General features: G+C 43.9%; 1 protein-coding gene across 1 annotated transcript; it reads right to left on the reverse strand.

Moving 5' to 3' along the window:
• Positions 1-4045: 4045 nt before the first annotated feature.
• rnf130 (ring finger protein 130) lies at positions 4046-22597 on the reverse strand. The gene is made up of 9 exons (XM_072395094.1): positions 21960-22597; positions 21491-21785; positions 11676-11867; positions 9710-9960; positions 9062-9133; positions 8066-8148; positions 7136-7232; positions 6878-7064; positions 4046-6082 (listed from the first exon to the last, which is right to left on the reverse strand). The coding sequence occupies exons 2-9, from the start codon at positions 21756-21758 to the stop codon at positions 5970-5972; spliced, it is 1263 nt and encodes a 420-aa protein (XP_072251195.1). The 5' UTR covers positions 21759-21785; positions 21960-22597; the 3' UTR covers positions 4046-5969.
• Positions 22598-23805: the final 1208 nt, after the last annotated feature.

Consider the following 23805-nt stretch of genomic DNA (forward strand, 5'->3'; position numbering starts at 1 on the left):
GGTGTGACGTATAAGACCACGCCCCCTACGTACGTTGTGTCTTTGCATAGCGCATTGAGGCAGAAACAGTTTTTAACATGTTTTTGTTGTTTTTTGTTTGTTTTCAGGTAAAGTTGATCAAATTAAATTAATCCTTTATGCCTGTTCTTCTAACTTACGTCTTCATTGTTTGATTTATATTTAATTTTTCCATTCTTTTTACTAATGTATTACATTTTTCTGCCCTCCTATAATTCCAGTGTTGACGGTCGAACCGTTCAAGGTGTTGATTACCCGAGCACACAGCAGGAGGCGCTGCTACATTCAAGACAAACACCAGTTACAGATGTTTTTTTGTGTTTAGTTTCACAGTGAACTGAAAATCTTTGATCATTTGGACAAAACCAGAACTCTGGGGTATTTTCTGTTTTACAAATAAGATGTCTCTGAGAACAAATGGCCTCAGGCAAGAAGCAACATTTGAGTTTACATTGCTTGACGACACAGTATCTGAGAATATGTTTCCTTATCATCAGAGAATGCTGCAACCAAGTTTAAAGAATAAATTCCATCAGTCTTCACTGCCATGTGCAACAACAGAGGACAGCTACCTAAACTTTAGCCCAGAGCTTAATTGTCTTGGTAACAGCACAACAATTTCAACACACAGAAAGAGATTGGCTCTTCACAGTTGCATGCTTTACGGTAGGATACAAGAAGGCCGGAAACGAAGTTGTGTTCCTCTGAATTATTTTTAAAAATTTGGACACTGGTTAAAATGTAAATAAAAAAAATGAATTCAATGATTTGTAAATCTAACAAACCAACATTTTATTCACATCAGAACATAGAAAACAAAGTGAGACATTTTACTAATTCATGAAAAATATTAGATGGAAATAATAATATATGATGGCAGCAACACGTCTCAGAAAAGTTGGAACGGGGCAACAAAAGTAAGAAGAATATGTTGGATGAATCACGTTAATTAGCAACAGGTCAGTAACATGATTGGGTATAAAAAAGAGCACCTTAGAGAGGCAGAGTCTCTCAGAAGTAAAGATGGTAAGAAGTTCTGCAATCTGCAAAAAACTGTGTTGACAAAATCTATAAATTCTTCAGGCATTAAAAACAGACCTGATTCAGTCCTGGAATCCCAGCCTGGGCTCAGGAACACTTCCAGGGTTAACCCATTAACCCTGTCTGTGAACACAGCTCAGCGTAAAGCTCCATCAGATGCAGCTTAAAGCTCAGGCAGAGAAGAAGCCACATTTGATTAACTAACCCATTAGTGCCTATGGAACTGGTAACCTGCACATCTGGAAATGCTCCATCACTCCTGAAAGGTATAAACAGGTTTTAAAGCAACATCTGCTCCCACCCAACCTCCCTTGCATATTTCAGCAGGACAAAGTCAAACCACATCCTGCATCTGTTCCAACAGCACGGCTTCGTAGTAGAAGAGTCCAGCTGCTGCTCTGACCTGCTGCAGTCCAGATGTTTCAAGAGTCCAGCTGCTGCTCTGACCTGCTGCAGTCCAGATGTTTCAAGAGTCCAGCCGCTGCTCTGACCTGCTGCAGTCCAGATGTTTCAAGAGTCCAGCTGCTGCTCTGACCTGCTGCAGTCCAGATGTTTCCAGAGTCCAGCTGCTGGACTGACCTGCTGCAGTCCAGATGTTTCAAGAGTCCAGCTGCTGCACTGACCTGCTGCAGTCCAGATGTTTCCAGAGTCCAGCTGCTGCTCTGACCTGCTGCAGTCCAGATGTTTCAAGAGTCCAGCTGCTGCTCTGACCTGCTGCAGTCCAGATGTTTCAAGAGTCCAGCTGCTGCACTGACCTGCTGCAGTCCAGATGTTTCAAGAGTCCAGCTGCTGCACTGACCTGCTGCAGTCCAGATGTTTCCAGAGTCCAGCTGCTGCTCTGACCTGCTGCAGTCCAGATGTTTCCAGAGTCCAGCTGCTGCTCTGACCTGCTGCAGTCCAGATGTTTCCAGAGTCCAGCTGCTGGACTGACCTTCTGCAGTCCAGCTGCTGCTCTGACCTGCTGCAGTCCAGATGTTTCAAGAGTCCAGCTGCTGGACTGACCTTCTGCAGTCCAGCTGCTGCTCTGACCTGCTGCAGTCCAGATGTTTCCAGAGTCCAGCTGCTGCTCTGACCTGCTGCAGTCCAGATGTTTCCAGAGTCCAGCTGCTGCTCTGACCTGCTGCAGTCCAGATGTTTCCAGAGTCCAGCTGCTGCTCTGACCTGCTGCAGTCCAGATGTTTCAAGAGTCCAGCTGCTGGACTGACCTGCTGCAGTCCAGATGTTTCAAGAGTCCAGCTGCTGGACTGACCTGCTGCAGTCCAGATGTTTCACCACCTGAAAACATTTAAATACAACAAAGAAGACCCAGGAATCTTATATCAGACAGGAACGGGACAACACTCCTCTCCCAAAGGTCCGGCAGCTGGGTTCAGTTCCAGATGTTTACAGATGGTGATAAAAGAAGAGGGGATGACAGTGGGAAACGTGGACCTGTCCCAACTTTTGAAACGTGTTGCTGCCATCAGATTCAAGATGAGTTGATATTTTTAACAGTAAAATGTCTCAACACTGACATGATTTCCATGTTCTGTTGTGAATGTTGGTTTATGAGATTTCTAAATCACTGAACTTATTTACATTTTTACAATTTTCACTTACACTGGGAAGGCAGTTTTCTTGTAATAAAGCTAGAACTGCTTATTACTCATTATTGATAGAAGAGAATAAGAATAATCCCAGGTTTCTTTTCAGCGCTGTTGCCAGGCTGACAAAGAGTCCGAGCTCTGTTGAGCCATGTATTCCTTTAACTCTCAGCAGTGATGATTTCATCAGATTCTTCATCAATAAAATTGTTTCTATCAGAGAGAAGATTGATGGAATCCTTCCCATTATCATCACTGATGTATCATCAAGTAGAGCAGCTTTAGAAGTGTCTTTAGAACCTGAATTGTATTCAGACAGCTTCTGCCAAGTTGATCTTTCTGAGCTAACAACAGCAATAGTCTCTTCTAAACCATCAACTTGTATTTTAGACCCAATCCCAACCAGACTGTTCAAGGAGGTTTTCCCCTTAATCAATACTTCCATATTGGATTTGATCAATCGGTCTTTGTTGACAGGATATGTACCTCAGACTTTTAAGGTTGCTGTAATTAAACCTTTACTTAAAAAACCTACTCTTGATTAAGGAGTGTTGGCTAATTATCGACCTATATCCAATCTCCCTTTTTTGTCTAAAGTTCAACTTTGTGATCATTTACACAGAAATAATCTGAAGAGTTTCAGTCAGGATTCAGAGTGCATCATAGCACAGAAACAGCACTGGTGAAAGTTACCAATGATCTCCTGTTAGCCTCTGATAGCGGACTTGTTTCTTGTCCTGTTGGATCTCAGAGCTGCATTTGATCCGATCGATCACAGCATTCTGTTACAGAGACTTGAACATGTTATTGGGATTAAAGGAACTGCATTAGGCTGGTTTAAGTCATATTTATCTGATAGATTCCAGTTTGTTCTTGTAAATGAAGAATCTTCCTCACACGTCGGAGTAAGTCATGGAGTTCCTCAGGGTTCTGTGCTTGGACCAATTCTTTTTACTTTATACATGGTCATTTATGGAGCACATTTATAACATTTCTGACCAATCTGAAGCATTCTACACCATAAGCCTCACTGACCCATTCATACATCTCTCTTTAAGCTATCCAGTTTTCAACATAATAACTAACATAACCAGCATGGTCAGACTGAAGATTCAAGGAACTCAGACTTCGACAAAGAAGGGCAGGGTTCTGGGTCTAAGAGGACAAGCCTGAGAGAGCCGTCTCTCATCCTGATGCTTCCGACTTGACTACAAGTCTGAGTTCCTGAGGATTTTGGTTTGACTACTGCAACAGTCGGAAGAGTCGAGACACAGTACTGGGGTCCTTAAACTGGACTCCATCCCCTGACTGAGACCTCAGACCCTGTTGATGAAGACTCCAAACAGAAGGAAGATACAACTGTGAACATGGCCTGGAAGAGACAAACAAACCAAGACTCTGCATTTTAAACGCAATGAAGACACTTTAATGACAACTGATGACACTTGATGCAGAGGCAGTAAAGATACAATAGACTCAAAGCGTCAGACATCCTCCTTCATCATCATCACCATCGGACACATAAAGACAAACAGACAAACAGACAGACGAGGGCAGCAGCTAAGCGTCCCTCGGGACATATTCAGGTCACTTCAGAGATAATATTGATTCATTAGTCTGATTATAGATTGTATACTGCTGTTTATATACTGATAATTATTACACACTGAGTAATTCAGAAGCTGTTTATTACACATTAAAGGAGCGGTCCATTACTTCAGGAAACCCTCTGATTCTTTGCTATAAAAACAAACAGCAGTTATCAGAACCATCTGTTATGCAGTGATTATCTGACTCACAATGAAAGAAAGAAACATGCAGGCTTGAAATGTTGCAATGTCCCTTTAAATCTCTGTGAGGTCAGAGAACCCTGAACGGCTTCCTGAGGAAGTCCAAATGTTCCAGAGAACAGGAGGTTCACTCAAATGTTGGACTGCTCCTTTAAGTCTCTTTGTTCTACAGAGAAACTGGATGTTCTGCTACGGGGGAGTGAACACTGTCAAAGTTCAAATGATTGTTTCCTGCAGAGTCCAGGTCAAAGACGTGGAGTGATGTGGTGACTGTAAAAAGGAAGCTCGGTCAATATATACAAACCAGGGGCACCGATCCAGGTCCAGGCCTAAATGTGGACTCCTAAATCTGATGGATGTTCTGATGTAATCACCTATTAGCCAATCAGGAGTTTAGGTTACCAACGCCACAAGACTGACGAACAAAGACTGAAGAAGGAACACCAGAAAACACTGACAGGAACTCTTCTGGGTTCAGGTTCTTTGTGTCTCTTCTCTGGTTCAGAACCAGCTGTCAGGTCCATTTAAGTTGTACCTCTTGTACAGGAACAAAAAGGAGTCTTTAAAAATTCCTGAAACCATTTGAAGAACCTTTGTAGAAATTAGGAGGACTTGTGAGAACAAAAAGTTCTTTTAAGACCACAGAAATGTTTCTTTAAGCCCATCAGACTCGTTCCAGAGATCCATGCAACCTTTTCAGGAGCTGTTTCAAGGTTTGGAGAAATCCAAGTGAGACCATTCCAGCCACCTTTTAGGTATTCAGAATCCTTACTATGAATATTTTTAGAAACCTAAGAGCTGACAAACATTTTAAAGTGTTATGAAACATTTCTCAGTCCTTTAAGCTCAGGAATTATTGCAGGAATCCAGGCACCTTGTAAGGAACTCAAGACCTGCTTTATGAAAACTCACCAGGAAACTCCACGAACTTAAGAACATTTTCAGGGCCTAGGAAACATTTATAAGAACCGTTTTAGGAAGTTAGAAACTTCTTCCAGGGAACATAAACCTTTCAGGCACAAGCAAACATTAGCCAGGAACCGTTTTCTGGGTCCTGATCAGTTCAGAAAACATTTTGAAGCCCTTTAGAATCCAAACATGTGAGGCAACCTGGGGAAGAATTAAAATGTTTGACAGCTCACATTAGGAAGTCAGGAACTTTGTCATCGATCCAGAAAACTTTGGAAGGAACTGGACTATTCTTTAGAACTTGGGGAAACTTACTGAGTTACAAAAGACTTACGTTTCCTTTAAACTTTTTGTTGTTGCCCACAAACCTCTTTCGAAAAGAAAACTGATGGAACCTTTGCAGGAGCAGTAACCGAACATAAGTCCAGTTATAGAACAGGAGATGGTTCTGGACTCTCAGTTTGAATGTACCGCAAAATAAATAAAGTCTAAATCTAAAAGATCAGAACCAGCCCACAGTTGAGGATCTGAAGCAGGAACTGATTAGTCGGTCCATAAAATATCATTCATCCATCAGCAGTTCGACGTTGGTGTAAGTGATGGGTGTAAGTCACCATGACGACAGGTCTCAGGACTTGTTGTCGTCATAGAGATCGATGGAAGCCTGGAGGTCCGGCAGCTCCACCTCACAGACGAGGCTGCGAGGAGACGACGAGTTCCTGCTGAAGAAGTGACCGCCACCTGGAAAGACAGAAAAACATCAGAACCGGGACCGGTCAGGACCAGGACCAGAGCCAGGACCAGGACCAGAGTCGGGACCAGAGCCAGGACCACGGTCAGGACCAGGACCAGAGCCAGGACCAGGACCAGAGCCAGGACCAGGACCAGAGTCGGGACCAGAGCCAGGACCACGGTCAGGACCAGGACCAGAGCCAGGACCAGGACCAGAGCCAGGACCAGGACCAGAGTCGGGACCACGGTCAGGACCAGGACCAAAGTCGGGACCAGGACCAGAGTCGGGACCAGAGCCAGGACCACGGTCAGGACCAGGACCAGAGCCAGGACCAGGACCAGAGTCGGGACCAGGACCAGAGTCGGGACCAGAGCCAGGACCAGGACCAGGACCAGGGCCAGGACCAGGACCAGAGTCGGGACCAGAGCCAGGACCACGGTCAGGACCAGGACCAGAGCCAGGACCAGGACCAGAGTCGGGACCAGGACCAGAGTCGGGACCAGGACCAGAGTCGGGACCAGAGCCAGGACCAGGACCAGGACCAGGGCCAGGACCAGGACCAGAGTCGGGACCAGAGCCAGGACCACGGTCAGGACCAGGACCAGAGCCAGGACCAGGACCAGAGCCAGGACCAGGACCAGAATCAAATATGTTGTGAAAACACATGAAATGTTCTAATAACTTTAAAGAACCTCCATTTCTTTACACGTTGTCGGACTGTAAAGCTACAGATTCAGTACCACATGGTTCTGATGAGGCTTAACAGATCCTCAAACAGCTAGTTTGTCATCCTGCATTCTTACTGGTCACAGTGGTAGTGATGTCAGCAGGTGTTCTGGGCGCGGTCTCGGCGTGGGGGGGGCTAAGCGGCTCCAGGCTAATGGATGGCTGGCTGTTGTCACTCAGTGGCGCCCTCTGGCTGCCTGAAGATGGACCAACACCCAAACGCTCCACATCCAACACCACACTGTCCACACAGGGAAGGCTGGTCTGAGGACAAAGACAGATGTTTACAGGTGTCTTTCACACGTCTGCAGCTGCTGATGTCAGCGATGACTCACCATGATTCCCAACGCTTTGAGGATGTTGAGTTTGCACATGGGACAGGTGCAGTGTTCGTTCAGCCAGGGGTCCACGCAGACTTTATGGAAGACGTGTCTGCAGGAGACACAGAGGCCAGGAATCAGAGGCAAAGGGGAACGACTGACAGGAAATAAGCCCGGACCTGACCTGAAACCCCCCCCAAAACTAGATTTGTTCATCAATTTGAGAGCCAAATCATTGATAAAACTGTCAGATTCATGTTGAGCTGCCCAGTTCTGTAGGATCAGAACTAAAGAGTAAAATGGCCCCCGCTCCAGCTCCCGGTGGTCACCTGTACAGGTGTCCAACTTCTTCCTGCTTGGTAGCACATACCTGGGTCCACAGTGTTCATTCTGTCGATAAACCCGGGTTTTCCACTGTATAAATGTCCAACATATCTTTAATCTGTAATCTCTTCCCACCCAGTCCCCTGCTGTCATACGGACACATTGAAAATAATCCCACTTATGTTACCTGCTTTGTAGCATACGTTTGTGGCGGTCTTTAGCATCTGATAGTTAGCAACATTTCTCCCCTTGGGCTGGATGCCTCTGTCTGAGATGCTGAATGAAATGAGGAGCTGCTGCCGTTAGCTTCAATAATCTTTGAACAAAATCTGCAATGGACCGTGGTTTGTTCCAGGTCTGACTCTGGAGAGCCAAACCAGTTCCAAACAGCAGCAGAAACTGGGCCTTTACTGGGTTTCCCTACATGTTGGTGTTTGGGTCCCTGCGCAGAGGGGGGTTAGAGTCCTAAAAAGATTAATTACTCCATAAAATCATGTCTTTTCCCAGTGCTATTCAGACGTATCAACAGAGCTGGTCTGAACCGTGCTGCTGTGAGCACTGCCCGGAAATAACAGGACATAAATCCAAAAAAAAACATCAGAAGATGTCAGTCGGACTCACTTGCAGGGCAGAATTAACACCACTTCGTTCAGCTGGTACGCCTCAATGCACACCGCACAGTGGTTGAAGTCCGGATCCGTTTCCTTCCAAACACACAAAGGATACAGGTGTGTGAGAGAATAACTTTAAAGAAGCAATGAGAGGAAAACATGCCGTCCCACCTGCTTTAAGGCTTCATGATTCTCTCTGACCCTCATGGAGTCTGTGGGCTCAGAGGATCCTCACATGTTTCTATGTCGTTGAAATACAGCCCTCTGATTGGGCAACTGATTTTGGTGTGATTGTATTTTTGTAAATGAACACGTGAGGATCCTCTGATAAAACGAACCCAATGAGGGCCTGTGGGGGTTCTGGCCCTATGTAGGGGTTCTGGTCCTAGGTGGGGGTTCTGGCCCTGTGTGGTGGTGTTAGCCCTAGGTGAGGTGACCCTAGGTGGGGGTTCTGGCCCTAGGTGGGGGTTCTGGTCCTGTGTGGTGGTGTTAGCCCTAGGTGAGGTGACCCTAGGTGGGGGTTCTGGCCCTAGGTGGGGGTTCTGGTCCTGTGTGGTGGTGTTAGCCCTAGGTGAGGTGACCCTAGGTGGGGGTTCTGGCCCTAGGTGGGGGTTCTGGTCCTGTGTGGTGGTGTTAGCCCTAGGTGAGGTGACCCTAGGTGGGGGTTCTGACCCTAGGTGGGGGTTCTGGCCCTGTGTGGTGGTGGTTCTGGTCCTAGGTGGGGGTTCTGGTCTTATGTGGTGATTCTGGTCCTGTGTGGTGGTTCTGGCTCTAAATGGGGGTTCTGACTCTAGGTGAGGGTTCTGGTCCTAGGTGGAGGTTCTGGTCTTGTGTGTTGGTTCTGACCCTAGATGGGGTGGCCCTAGGTGGCGGGTCTGGTCTTGTGTGGGGGTTCTGGTCCTGTGTGATTCTTGGTTCAGGTCTGTGTGGTACTGGCTTTGACTTTGAGGACCTCTGGATCCTGATGTCCCACCAGTAGTGGGCTGGTGCAGAACCTCTGAGTTACCTTGTCTCCTTTCTTCACCGTCTTCGTCGTCAGCTTCCCGATGGCTTTCTTTGCTGCATCGCCGAGACGGCGCTGCAGAACGGAGAGGACAGAGTGTTAGATATCCAAAGGTATGCAGACACCTGAACACAGGTATGACTGAGACTAATAGGACCAAACGTCTCTGAGGTGAAAGAGAGCCCCGCCCACAGGAACACACCTGAACACCAGCCAGCAGAATTCAGTCTTTAAGGCTGGTTTAAGTCATATTTATCTGATAGATTCCAATTTGTTCTTGTAAATGAAGAATCTTCCTCACACACCAGAGTGAGTCATGGAGTTCCTCAGGGTTCTGTGCTTGGACCCATTCTTTTTACTTTATACAGGCTTCCATTAGGATGAAGGTGAACTTTTTTTGATTGGCTCTGTATGAATTGGACTAATTTAGAATTTAATGAATTGGATTTGTTTGGATTATGATTATATCACAATGAATTGTAATTGGCTTGAATTGGACTGTATCTTTGAAGTGTCTTGAGATGACAGTTGCTGTGATTTGGAGCTTTATGAATAAAACTGAATGAAATGAATCCTTAAACGGCCGTATTGAGCATTTCAGAACATCTAATGGGTTCTTGAATTCTGAGTAGTGCCAAATGCAGCTGGTACCTGGCTCCGGTCGCGGGCGCTGGTGTAGCGGATCTTCTGGATGAAGTAGAAGATGAGCCAGGCGGACGAGATGATCATGAGGACGATGAAGGAGATTGAGACAAAGACCAGCGAGCCTCGATTGATGTTTTTGGTGGAACCACGTTGACCCACGACTACAGAAACCAGGACCGTCAGGTTCCGCTCCAGGTGAGCCAGGATCTCTTTACCATAAGCCTCTGTGATCATCACTGCCACTACATCACCAGTACCTAAACACAGAACAACAATTAGAACCAGAACCAGTACCATGTCTCTCTGACAGAAATGGTTCCGGTTCTAGTTCACAGCCCGTCTCCGATATTGAAACAGTTTGAAGAACCAACTCTCTGCTGTCTAGATTTAGGAAGCTCTTACAACAATCTGAGGGCAGGGTTCTGGAGATTTCTACATTTATAAAGAACCGGGCTGGACTAACAGATCCAAAAGAGAACGAATGAAAACTGTCAGTAGAACCAAATGCTTTGCAGGTGTGCCAAGAAGGAGCCTGAGCTCCTCTGATTTCTGTAAGGTTTTATGTTTAAATATAATCAGGTGTTATAGATGTTACAGCTGTTATAAAGTCAGTATAGACCTTCACCTGCACCTCTGGTACACACCTCCGTGTGTGCACTTGGGCGGCTGTAGCTCAGGAGAAAGAGCAGTCGCCCATCAATCGGAAGGTCGTGGTTTGACTCTGGCTTCCCCAGGCTACATGTATGTATGAATGGTTAGAAAGCGCGTAGTTATGTGTAGTGATGTGCTGTATGAGTGTGTGTGAATGGGTGACCCCCGCCAAAGACAACAAGTTTGAAATTGATATTCTTTGATATTTCATTCATTTTCAGTCCAGTACTTGTACCTGACCATTTTCAGAGGAACCCTAACCCCCTTTAAACTGGATCTTTAGGCTCTTTGTTACCAGCAGCCTGTCACAAAGACACATCATTTGTTCCCATTTCTTTAGCTGCATCTATGAAAAACAGCAAAGAAAACACAGTTTGACAGACAGAAAATAGGATTTCTGCAGCAACAAGGTGATTCCCAAAGAGCTATTAGCTGAAAACTTGGCATATCTCAGCATGGTGTGCAGTGTGTCCTTAAAACATTTGAGGAAACTGGACAAGTGGAGGACAAAAGAAGAAGTGTCAGGCCTAAAAAACTATCTCCAGCAGATGAACAGGATCTGAAAGTGATGTCCTTAAGAAAGAGGAAAAAATCCAGCTGTGACCTGACAGGACCTGAGAGATGCATCTGGACCTTCAGCTGATCCATCTACTGTTGGCCCAAGCCTCATCAGAAATGGTCTCCATGGAAGGGTGGCTGTCAAGAAGCCGTTCTTAAGGAAGGGAAACAGGGAGAAAAGGCTGAGCTGTGCCAAATGACACAAGAAGTGGACTGAAAATCAGTGGCAACAGGTCTTATGGAGGGATGAATCCTCCCCAGAGCCCGGACCTCAACATTATTGAAGCAGTGTGGGATCATCTGACAGAGAACGGAACAAAAGGCAGCCCACATCCAAAGAAGAGCTTTGGGATGTCCTTCAAGAAGCCTGGAGAACTATTCCTGTTATAACTATAACTCTGTTTCATATATTCAGCATTTATATTCATGTCTCAGTAAATCACTGCAGCTGTTTCCTGTTTTTATGGAAATATGTAAAGAAATTAAAGACTCAATTTTGTTTCTTTATTTTCTGTTTGAATTAAACATATAGTTCAGTTCAGGATAATGTGTCATGGCCCACAGAACTGCAAACACACACTGTGAGGTCACAGTGACCTCATCTATAATGACGCTGGTCTAAATTTAGACTCATTGATTGTCAGAAAGCCACAGCTCAGTCACCCCTCATCCTCTTTCAGCCCTCTTGTGTGAGAAACCCTCTGACCGGGTCTCTGAAAGTCTGTCTGAGTGAAGGTGGGCTGTGTGTAGGGTTGACTCTGACCTTCATGTCCCATCTTGACGGTCTTGTTGGTGGAGTTATTGTATATCAGGACAGCTGTGGCATTGTAGGCCGCTGCCTTCAGGATCTTCTCCTTAAAGGTGCAGTTTCCTCTCTGCAGCAGCGCCACCCAGTGGACACTCCGGGGAGGAACCAGAAAGCGAGTGTTTGGATCGCAGCCCTGCCGGTCCACCACTGAGGAGACATGTCGTTACCATAGTTACCAAACATCAGTGCTTCTTCAGCTAGTTCACACCAAGCATTAATCAGTAAGACCTTATCAGTTGTCTGAGAAATGCGTTGAAAAGGAAAGTTCTGTTGATTTTGATTCTTGTTTGATATCAATGATCAGTTAACAAAGACGTAAAAAAGCCAAACTTATTTTCAATCTGAGCTCAAGTGGAAAATAAAAACCTTCAGCACATTTAACCCCTCAGCTTGTCTTGTCAGTCAGGATCCTAACAAATCCAATCATATCAGAAATCAATAACTGACAAGAAACTGCTACATAATCCGAATCAGAACCAGCTGCCAGTGATGTCAGTTTTGGATCAGACCTGATCGGACCTCTCGCTGGTGGAACAGCTCAGAGAATAAGCAGAGTTTTCTCTCTGCGTCATCTGAGGCAGCCAACAGGTTGGACTGTATCCTGTGAACAGTTACTGGATCTCTGGTTCTGGTTGAGTTTTGTGTTTCTTGGTAAACAAAGATTTTCTGTAAACTTGATTTTTGGGGGAAGGGGAAGAAAAAACACGTTGATGAGGCCTTAAAAAGCTTCTTCTAAACAGCTTCTTCATCAACTCAGCTGCAGAGAAACAAAACAAGTGTTTCTAGGGACAGAAAAGAGAGACGGACCATTGAGTCACATGATAAAAACATTGTCTCTGCAGATTATTATGATATGAGAGGGCAACCCTAACCCTAACCCTAACCCTAACCCTGACCCTGACCCTAACCCTAACTGCACAAGGAAGCGCATGACAGGAAAACCACTAATGCTGCACCGAAACACCTGCAGCTCCATCAGAAGTCATTTTTCACCGGTCGTTGTGGTGTTTTTCCCACCCTCTGGTCAACCTGCTGCTGGTTCCTCTGATCCATCAGAACTTCACTCAGGTTTTTTAATGCGGATGTTCTTTCATTTCTTCCCAGAACAACAAACAACCTGATCCAGTGTGACTGGCTGCTGCGAGTCGTGTCCGTCGTGTTTAAGGTTGCAGCGACTCCACTCACTTTTATACTCTGCTGACAGCTTCCTGATGTTCTAGAATAAAATACTTTTTTCAGTCACTTTCAGCCTCCTGCTGGAGGTGAAATGTTTCAATCAGTGAAGTTTTGTCTGAATACTTATTTGTTACATTTATTTTAATTTCTGTGCAACTTCAATGAATTAAAAACGCTCAGCTGATGGTGTGTTACAAAGGTTATGTTACATTTACCTACCAGCAGGTTTAAGGGTGTCACTGTGAGCTCTCTGAAAGACTGAGCACCTGAGCAGGTGAACCCCGACTCTCACGCAAGCTGCGGATCTACATTTTAACATTTACTGAAGCTGATAAATACTTCCTGCTCAAAAAGGTAAAGGAAATACTACCACCTACAAACTGTAGGAAAATCTTTTGGTGCTGAACTCAGAGGATGATTTTCCAACCAAATGTGGTGATATTTTCCCTCGGTTTAACAGAATGAATCTTTGCTGCAGCTTCGGACCTCATCAAGTTTAAACTGCAGTGATTCTAACTTTATTTAATGTCAGTAACAGGAAAACATTTATAGTAATAATATTTGGGTTGAACTCAATGTTTCTATTTAGTAACTGCTTTAAGTGGATTTATCTAGCTTCCTTTCTTATTTACATGATGACATGTATTTATGTGAAGCTGCAGAAGTCGCAGCTCTGTCCAGCAGCTGCAGTGTCCTTGGACCGCCTGACTGTAATCTGACACTTCAGAGCAAAGATGCTGCGTCCTTCATGAGCCTAAAAACCTCTGCAGTGTCTCCATGAGACGGATATTAAAGCAGCTACGCTAACAAACACATGGCACTCTGGCAGCCACAGGACGACAGCTACAGACACAAGACCAAATCTAAGCTGCAGCTGATCATATTTATTTTAGTTAGGCTGGGAATGTCATCATCTGATGTGAAAACAGATCTATAAAACCTACGTACTTTAACACTAGTTCCAAAAAAGTTGGGACACTATAAGATGTTAATAAAAACAGAATTCAATGATTTATAAAACTAACAAACCAACATTTCATTCAAATCAGAACATAGAAAACAGAAAATGAGACTTTTTACTGATTCAATATATAAATATATATATATATATATAAATATCAGATGGAAATATTAATATTTATCAATATTTATACAAAATAAGGTCAAAGTGAAGTGTTGAAGGAGATGCTAACACACATATGCCAAATAATTCATGGTCCAAAATAAAACTTACCAAGAGAGAATAGACTTAAACAGAACTCCACAATTTCCAAATTAGCCATAAATCAGAACACAAAATTGTAAAATTGTTGAGAGATTAAGTGCCTTGATATGACATTTGTTGTGATTTGGAGCTTTATAAATAAAACTGAACTGGGGCTGCACGGTGGTGTGGTGGTAGGGTCACAGCAGAGGGTTCTACGTTCGATCCCCGGCTGGTTCTGTCTGTGTGAGTCTGCATGTTCTCCCCGTGTCGGTTCTCTCCGGTTCTCTCCGGTTCTCCGGCTTCTTCCCACCATCCAGAAACATGCTGTCAGGTTAACTGGTGACTCTAAAACTGTCCTGAGGACTCAGTGTGTGGTTGTTTGTCTTGTTTGTCTCTGTGTGGCCTGTGATGGCGACCTGTCCAGGTGACCCCGCCTTTCACCCAATGACCGCTGGGATAGGCTCCCCCCCCCCCCCCCCCCCTCAGTGTTTGTTAGCATTCACACAGCAGTAAGCAGGTCTTCATTTACCACAAAGTAAAAACATGGCTGGGAATGAACAGAACCTGCAGAGCCAACATTGATATGATCTATGAACTGTTCCAGGAGTTGTTTCTTACATTAAAGCGTTAATGCTGACGTTCTCATGCCAGCGCCATAGTTGAGGCGAATCCTTTAAAGGACCCATCCTCGGCAGTTTGCTGATTATTTTGATTTTAGAGGTGCACAGTTTATACAGACAGGCCGTGGGGGGGGGGAATGGAAAGGATAAAACAGCTGATTACTTCAGGATTTTATATCAGTTTTCAAACCCACCCACAAAATACAAGCTACTGAATACACTGATCCAAACATATTCTATAGATGGAAAGAAGAGTGAGTGGAAGGATGTGAATGGGGTGAATGAAAGTTTTAGTTATGTGTTTTGGTTCATTAAAAAAGTTACAAAAGAAATGACCAGAGTTGTTTAATCTGGTGAACTAAAATGTTGTTGTGTTTTCTGAATTGTTGTTGTGTTTTCTGAATTGTTGTTGTGTTTTCTGAAATGTTGTAGTGTTTTCTGAATTGTTGTTGTGTTTTCTGAATTGTTGTTGTGTTTTCTGAAATGTTGCGTTGTGATTTCTGAAATGTCATCGTGTTTTCTGAAATGTTGTAGTGTTTTCTGAATTGTTGTTGTTTTCTGAATTGTTGTTGTGTTTTCTGAAATGTTGCGTTGTGTTTTCTGAAATGTTGTGTTTTCTGAATTGTTGTTGTGTTTTCTGAAATGTTGTAGTGTTTTCTGAAATGTTGTAGTGTTTTCTGAAATGTTGTAGTGTTTTCTGAAATGTTGTAGTGTTTTCTGAATTGTTGTTGTTTTCTGAATTGTTGTTGTGTTTTCTGAAATGTTGCGTTGTGTTTTCTGAAATGTTGTGTTTTCTGAATTGTTGTTGTGTTTTCTGAAATGTTGTAGTGTTTTCTGAAATGTTGTAGTGTTTTCTGAATTGTTGTTGTGTTTTCTGAATTGTTGTTGTGTTTTCTGAATTGTTGTTGTGTTTTCTGAAATGTTGTGTTTTCTGAAATGCTGTTGTTTTCTGAATTGTTGTTGTGTTTACTGAATTGTTGTTGTGTTTTCTGAAATGTTGTTGTGATTTCTGAAATGTCATCGTGTTTTCTGAATTGTTGTTGTGTTTTCTGAATTGTTGTTGTGTTTTCTGAAATGTTGTAGTGTTTTCTGAATTGTTGTTGTGTTTTCTGAATTGTTGTTGTGTTTTCTGAATTGTTGTTGTGTTTTCTGAAATGTTGCGTTGTGATTTCTGAAATGTCGTCGTGTTTTCTGAATTGTTGTTGTGTTTTCTGAATTGTTGTTGTGTTTTCTGAATGTTGCGTTGTGATTTCTGAAATGTTGTTTTCTGAAATGCTGTTGTGTTTTCTGAATTGTTGTTGTGTTTTCTGAATTGTTGTTGTGTTTTCTGAATTGTTGTTGTGTTTTCTGAATTGTTGTTGTGTTTTCTGAAATGTTGTTGTGTTTTCTGAAATGTTGTGTTTTATGAATTGTTGTTGTGTTTTATGAATTGTTGTTGTGTTTTCTGAATTGTTGTTGTGTTTTCTGAAATGTTGTGTTTTCTGAATTGTTGTAGTGTTTTCTGAAATGTTGTGTTTTCTGAATTGTTGTTGTGTTTTCTGAAATGCTGTTGTGTTTTCTGAAATGTTGTTGTGTTTTCTGAATTGTTGCGTTGTGATTTCTGAAATGTCATCGTGTTTTCTGAATTGTTGTTGTGTTTTCTGAATTGTTGTTGTTTTCTGAATTGTTGTTGTTTTCTGAATTGTTGTTGTGTTTTCTGAAATGTTGCGTTGTGTTTTCTGAAATGTTGTGTTTTCTGAATTGTTGTTGTGTTTTCTGAAATGTTGTAGTGTTTTCTGAAATGTTGTAGTGTTTTCTGAATTGTTGTTGTGTTTTCTGAATTGTTGTTGTGTTTTCTGAATTGTTGTTGTGTTTTCTGAAATGTTGTGTTTTCTGAAATGCTGTTGTTTTCTGAATTGTTGTTGTGTTTACTGAATTGTTGTTGTGTTTTCTGAAATGTTGTTGTGATTTCTGAAATGTCATCGTGTTTTCTGAATTGTTGTTGTGTTTTCTGAATTGTTGTTGTGTTTTCTGAAATGTTGTAGTGTTTTCTGAATTGTTGTTGTGTTTTCTGAATTGTTGTTGTGTTTTCTGAATTGTTGTTGTGTTTTCTGAAATGTTGCGTTGTGATTTCTGAAATGTCGTCGTGTTTTCTGAATTGTTGTTGTGTTTTCTGAATTGTTGTTGTGTTTTCTGAATGTTGCGTTGTGATTTCTGAAATGTTGTTTTCTGAAATGCTGTTGTGTTTTCTGAATTGTTGTTGTGTTTTCTGAATTGTTGTTGTGTTTTCTGAATTGTTGTTGTGTTTTCTGAATTGTTGTTGTGTTTTCTGAATTGTTGTTGTGTTTTCTGAATTGTTGTTGTGTTTTCTGAAATGTTGTTGTGTTTTCTGAAATGTTGTGTTTTATGAATTGTTGTTGTGTTTTCTGAATTGTTGTTGTGTTTTCTGAAATGTTGTGTTTTCTGAATTGTTGTAGTGTTTTCTGAAATGTTGTGTTTTCTGAATTGTTGTTGTGTTTTCTGAAATGCTGTTGTGTTTTCTGAATTGTTGTTGTGTTTTCTGAAATGTTGTTGTGTTTTCTGAATTGTTGTTGTGTTTTCTGAAATGTTGTTGTGTTTTCTGAAATGTTGTGTTTTCTGAATTGTTGTTGTGTTTTCTGAAATGTTGTTGTGTTTTCTGAATTGTTGTTGTGTTTTCTGAAATGTTGTGTTTTCTGAATTGTTGTTGTGTTTTCTGAAATGCTGTTGTGTTTTCTGAATTGTTGTTGTGTTTTCTGAAATGTTGTTGTGTTTTCTGAAATGTTGTGTTTTATGAATTGTTGTTGTGTTTTCTGAATTGTTGTTGTGTTTTCTGAAATGTTGTTGTGTTTTCTGAATTGTTGTTGTGTTTTCTGAAATGTTGTTGTGTTTTCTGAAATGTTGTGTTTTATGAATTGTTGTTGTGTTTTCTGAAATGTTGTTGTGTTTTCTGAATTGTTGTTGTGTTTTCTGAAATGTTGTTGTGTTTTCTGAATTGTTGTTGTGTTTTCTGAAATGCTGTTGTGTTTTCTGAATTGTTGTTGTGTTTTCTGAAATGTTGTGTTTTGACCCTCGGGGCCAGTAGTTTGAAGTTTTCCACAGTAAAAAAAGGTGATGTTATTGCATTTTAATTAATGCTTTACAGCAGGTTGGTGAGTATTTTGGTTTTATCCTGAAACATGGTTCATATCAATTGTTTTATTTTTGGGTTCATATAAAATCTTGATTGGCCAACCAATGAACACTGGGAACACCTGTTAAAAGGCAATTCCTGAATGTAGAACATTGTGAAGAAAACATGTTGCATTGTTGTGCTGCTCGGTTCTCATTCCTGCTAACATTCATCCACAAGTTAAATTAACAGCATCAGCACAGAACCACTACAGGACTCAAAGTCAGGTGACTGACCAGGTGCCCATTCTGGAAGGTGTGCCCATCGTGCCGAGATGATGGTGGAACAATCACATGATCTTCATCCACATGTGTACAATGAGGGCCCCAAATGGTGGACGACGAAGCTAAGCGCTCCACCCCAGCTCATTCCACCAAGTGGTCACCAAACTTTCAACAATCTACAGCCTTCAACCACTGTCTGAATTCTCTTCTGAATCGTCCTCAAAGAAGATTAGTTTGGGAAAAGAGACTAAAGACCCAAGCTCGTAACCTCCCCTCCTTCTGAGTTATCTCCGGATCAGACCGCTGAACTGATGTTCAGTCAGAAGAAGACGAGTGTAGCCAGCAGAGACAGGATTGGACCAGAAGAGACTGAGCTGCACCACACTACTCTGCACATGGTTATCATAAAAAGTTTGACTTAAAAAATTAAAAGTTATTCCACTTCCTTGTATCATGACTCATTTTCATTTCCCCACAGGGTCGTATGTTCATATTCATATGCACTTCATAATGTGACATGGGGCAGTTAAATGTAATGTTTTCTTTTGTGATGTTCCTTCTGTTGAAGGTCAGTGTTGATCGGTTGTGTATAGTTTAAATTTTCCAAAATGCTTTTGTTTCATTATTTGGTTCATTCCTCTTTCATTTGCTGTTTGTATTTGTGTTAGAAATACTAAGCCATCGGAAAAATTCAAGAGTTCGTAGCGGGACATTTTGGAGTTCAGAGGTCGGGGTCATTGGAGAATTTACAAACAACAGCAGCCGGACGGGTTTTTCACTCCTATACGCTGCGAACTGTGGATTAATGAGATGGTAACAGTTAATTAACAGTTCATTAATATCTTAATTTTTGACACTGCTCACACCACATATTATTTAGGGTCAGAATGTTCTCTGTCGAGAAGATGATGCAGCAATCTCAGACACAGTGGTGCCGGACAGCGACTGGGTTTTCACGCCCAGAATGATATAAGGAATTATAAGAGAATCTCACAATCTGTGCTCGTTGGGAATTGTTGTCATGTAATATGTTTCTTTGTTGTTCCTGTTAATAAATTCCTCAGAAGAAGCTGCAAAGGTGAGTCCGACTGCTCTTTTCTACACAACATTTGCAGTAACATGTCTCAGTAAAGTTTGGACGGGGCAACAAAAGTAAGAAGAACATGTTGGAATGAATCACGTTAATTAGCAACATGTTAGTAAAATGATTGGGTATAAAAAAGAGGTGCCTATGGAACTGGAAACCTGCACATCTGGAAAGGCTCCATCAATGCTGAAAGGTACACTATATAGCCAAAAGTATTCAGGTGTTCCAATCACTTCCAGGCCACAGGTGCATAAATTCAAGCACCTCGGCTGCAGCCTGCTGCTACAAACATCTGTAAAAGAATGGCTCGCTCTCAGGAGCTCAGTGAATTCCAGCGTAGTGCAGTCGTGAAATTTCCTCGCTGCTAAATATTCCACAGTCAGCTGTCAGTGGTGTTATAACAAGGTGGAAGCGATTGGGAACGACAGCAGCTCAGCCAGGAAGTGGTCGGTCACGTAAAATGACAGAGCGGGTCAGAGGATGCTGAGGCGCATTTTGCACAGAGGGCGCTAACTTTCTGCAGAGTCCATCGCTCCAAACCTCATGAGGCCTTCAGATCAGCTCCAGAACAGAGCGTAGAGAGCTTCATGGAATGGGTTTCCATGGTAACTGCATCCAAGCCATACATCACCAAGTGCAAAGTGTTGGATGCAGTGGAGTAAAGCTGCTGCCACTGGACTCTGGAGCAGTAAGACGCGTTCTCTGGAGTGACCAATCAAGCTTCTCCATCTGGTAATCTGATGGAGGAGTCTGGGTTTGGCGGTTGCCAGGGGAACAGTACTGGTCTGACTGCATTGTGCTAAGTGTAAAGTTTGGTGGAGGGGGGGTTATGGTGTGGGGCTGTTCTTCAGGAGCTGGGCTTGGCCCCTTAGTTCCAGTGAAAGGAACTCTGAATGCTTCAGATACCAAGAGATTTTGGATCGTTTCATGCTCCCAACTCTGTGGAAACAGTTTGGGGATGGACCCTTCCTGTTCCAACATGACTGCTCACCAGAGCACAAAGCAAGGTCCATAAAGACCTGGATGAGCCAGTTTGGTGAGGAAGAACCTGACTGGCCTGTACAGAGTCCTGACCTCAGCCCGATAGAACAGCTTTGGGATGAATTAGAGCAGAGACTGAGAGCCTTCTGTCCAACATCAGTGTCTGACCTCACAAATGAGCTTCTGGAAGAATGGTCAAAAACTCCCAGAAACACTCCTAAACCTTGTGGAAAGCTTGTCCAGAAGAGTTGAAGCTGTTATAGCTGCAAAGGGTGGGCCGACATCATCCTAAACCCTATGGATTAGGAATGGGATTAAATTAATATGCATGTAAAGGTAGACGAGTATAGTATATGAACAGGTTTTAGAGCAGCATCTGCTCCCATTCAGACAACGTCTTCTTCAGGGAAGGCCTTGCATATTTCAGCAGGACAAACCACATCCTGCATCTGTTCCAACAGCACGGCTGCATAGTAGAAGAGTCCAGCTGCTCCTCTGACCTGCTGCAGTCCAGCTGCTGCAGTCCAGCTGCTGCAGTCCAGCTGCTGCTGTCCAGCTGCTGCAGTCCAGCTGCTGCTCTGACCTGCTGCAGTCCAGCTGCTGCTCTGACCTGCTGCAGTCCAGCTGCTGCTCTGACCTGCTGCAGTCCAGCTGCTGCAGTCCAGCTGCTGCTCTGACCTGCTGCAGTCCAGCTGCTGCAGTCCAGCTGCTGCTGTCCAGCTGCTGCTGTCCAGCTGCTGCAGTCCAGCTGCTGCAGTCCAGCTGCTGCAGTCCAGCTGCTGCTGTCCAGCTGCTGCAGTCCAGCTGCTGCTCTGACCTGCTGCAGTCCAGCTGCTGCTGTCCAGCTGCTGCTGTCCAGCTGCTGCAGTCCAGCTGCTGCTCTGACCTGCTGCAGTCCAGCTGCTGCAGTCCAGATGTTTCACCACCTGAAAACTTTTCAAAAACAACAGAGAAGACCCAGGAATCCTGTATCAGACAGGAATGGGACAGGATTCCTCTCCCAAAGGTCCAGCAGCTGGTCTCCTCTGTTCCAGATGTTTACAGATGTTGTTAAAAGTAGAGGAGATGCTACACAGTGGGAAACGTGGACCTGTCCCAACTTTTAGAAGACGTGTTGCTGCCATCAGATTCAAGATGAGCTGATATTTTTAATGAAAGAGTAAAACTATGTTCTGATGTGAACAAAATGTTGGTTTGTTAGATTTTAAATCATTAAATTCTGTCTTATTTACATCTTAAAGTGTCCCAACTTTTGTGTGTTTGTGTGATCCGAGGAGAGCCTCAGGTGTGTGCGGCCCGTCAGTACCTCCATGGTGCGGCGCCGGAGCAATGACCACGCCCCGGGTGTCCACTTTGGGGGAGTTCTGCCCATATGTCCCGTCGTCGCTGCTCATCATGTGCACGGCGTTGCCTCGTGCATCCAGCACGGTGGCGTTCACTGTGGCGTCCACATACTGCTCCAGCACCATGTTTCTGTCAGAGCGGGCCGCCGACACAGAGCGGGCCCAGACCAGAATCTGGACCAGGATCAGCACCACTGGAATGGGGAAGCAGGTCCAACTGTGGGACGTCATGTTGTTTTGGTTCCTATTACATCCAAACTGTCAGGAAGGAAAAGAGTCTGTCAGAACCTGAACATCCGAGTCCTGCTTCCAGCTGTTGAATATTTGCTCAAAAACCTCCTCACATCTTCTTTAGACCTTTTAACTTGATAAAACTCTGTCCCTGAAAGTTCATCATTATATCCTAAAAATGCATTTACTCATGGTTCTCACCTCAGAATGTCCACACAAGGTCCTCCAGATGTTCCTCAGGGTCTCCTCCAGATGTTTTGGATCCTTCCTGTGGTTAGGTAGCCCTGGGCTCAGTCTGCCAGGTGCAGGACAGCCGCTCTGAGGACATCAGGACTGACCTGACCGAACATGGAGCATCATCACCAGGCCAACATCTGGACTCTCAGTCCTGGAAGCTTCCGTCAGCAGAAACATTCCTTATATTCAGAAATCCGTTGAATAAAAGCGGGTTTTAAGGCGCGGCGGTGGGTCCAGGCTCCGTGACTCGGTGTTTAAACGTCGTGTGGAAGCGACGCTGGCGGCTGCTTCATTCCGCTTTGTCTCGCCGTCTGCAGGCGGACAGACAGCCTGGCTCCCGGTCCTCCGACCACCGCCTCCTCTGCCGCTGTTTTCCTTGTGAGTGTCCAGTGGGGCTCGGAGGGTTCGGTGATCGGATCTAGCTGGGGATCAGTGATTAGTTCCGTTTTGGACCCTGTCAGAGCTGCATGGTGAGCAGCCTCGAGCTCAGTCTCTCCGTCCTCGAGTTCGGGCGCACTGCGCAGGCGCAGAGACAACACAAGGGCGTGTGAGATACCTTCGTGTTTAGGTGGCAGAGATTTGGATCAGCTGCGAAAACACAAGTCGGGAAGCTGTCCATCTGTGGTGATCAGGGGCTGACACTGATTAGTGATAAATGATCAATGGATGAAACCTGTTGTTTAATGAGCAGCTGCAGGTGGAGGCGGGCAGCACTGACACCTGCTGGACACTATTTGTACTGTATCCGAAGGTTCAGATCAGTGTCCAGATTATTACTGTCCTTACTGAAATAATAATCAATAAATCATGCCATTGAGCTCAGCGTTAGATCCTGTAGTTGTTGGAATAGGAAGGTGTTCCACCAAGCTGGATTAAGGGAAAACCTCGATTATCTCGATGCATCTGGCTCATTTCAGAGAGAGGCTTATTTGAATGGCCGCTGAGTGACCATGGTGGTTTATGCTGCTGAACCAGCCTGCTCCTGGGCAGGCTAACGTTCAAGCTTAACTTAGCTTGTCTCAAAGAATGTCCGACCGGCTGAAACAGACTCCAGAAAGAAGGTTCCACCTGGCAGAATTCTGCGCTCCTGCAACTCAACAAAACAAAAAAAAGTTGTGGTTATCATGTCTCCACTTTCAGTGCCTGTACTGAACATGGAATGAAATAAAAAAGAACATGATATTCATTTAAACTAATTGAGACCTGATTACATCAAACACCCGACCGACACCCACCAGGACCAGACTCAGAACAACGGGGGACAGCTCCTTCCTTTCAGGTCCTTTCAGGTCCTTTCAGGTTCTTTCAGGTCCTTTCAGGTCCTTTCAGCTCCTTTCAGGTTCTTTCAGGTTCTTTCAGGTTCTTTCAGGTCCTTTCAGCTCCTTTCAGGTCCTTTCAGCTCCTTTCAGGTCCTTTCAGGTTCTTTCAGGTCCTTTCAGGTTCTTTCAGCTCCTTTCAGGTTCTTTCAGGTCCTTTCAGGTTCTTTCAGGTCCTTTCAGGTCCTTTCAGGTTCTTTCAGGTCCTTTCAGGTTCTTTCAGCTCCTTTCAGGTTCTTTCAGCTCCTTTCAGGTTCTTTCAGGTCCTTTCAGGTTCTTTCAGCTCCTTTCAGGTTCTTTCAGGTCCTTTCAGGTTCTTTCAGGTCCTTTCAGCTCCTTTCAGGTTCTTTCAGGTCCTTTCAGGTTCTTTCAGCTCCTTTCAGGTCCTTTCAGGTTCTTTCAGCTCCTTTCAGGTTCTTTCAGGTCCTTTCAGCTCCTTTCAGGTCCTTTCAGGTCCTTTCAGGTCCTTTCAGGTCCTTTCAGCTCCTTTCAGG

The sequence above is a fragment of the Leuresthes tenuis genome, unplaced genomic scaffold, assembly GCF_036924035.1.
Source record: "Leuresthes tenuis unplaced genomic scaffold, fLeuTen1.0.hap1 SCAF_11, whole genome shotgun sequence".
Lineage (NCBI taxonomy): Eukaryota > Metazoa > Chordata > Actinopteri > Atheriniformes > Atherinopsidae > Leuresthes > Leuresthes tenuis.

Coding starts and splice junctions, on each gene's coding strand:
- rnf130 (XM_072395094.1), bottom strand. CDS start 21,758: ATGACGTCCCACAGTTGGACCTGCTTCCCCATTCCAGTGGTGCTGATC. Junction 9,134..9,709: donor GCGCCCGCGACCGGAGCCAG/GTACCAGCTGCA, acceptor TCCGTTCTGCAG/CGCCGTCTCGGCGATGCAGC. Junction 7,065..7,135: donor TCAAAGCGTTGGGAATCATG/GTGAGTCATCGC, acceptor CTTTGTCCTCAG/ACCAGCCTTCCCTGTGTGGA.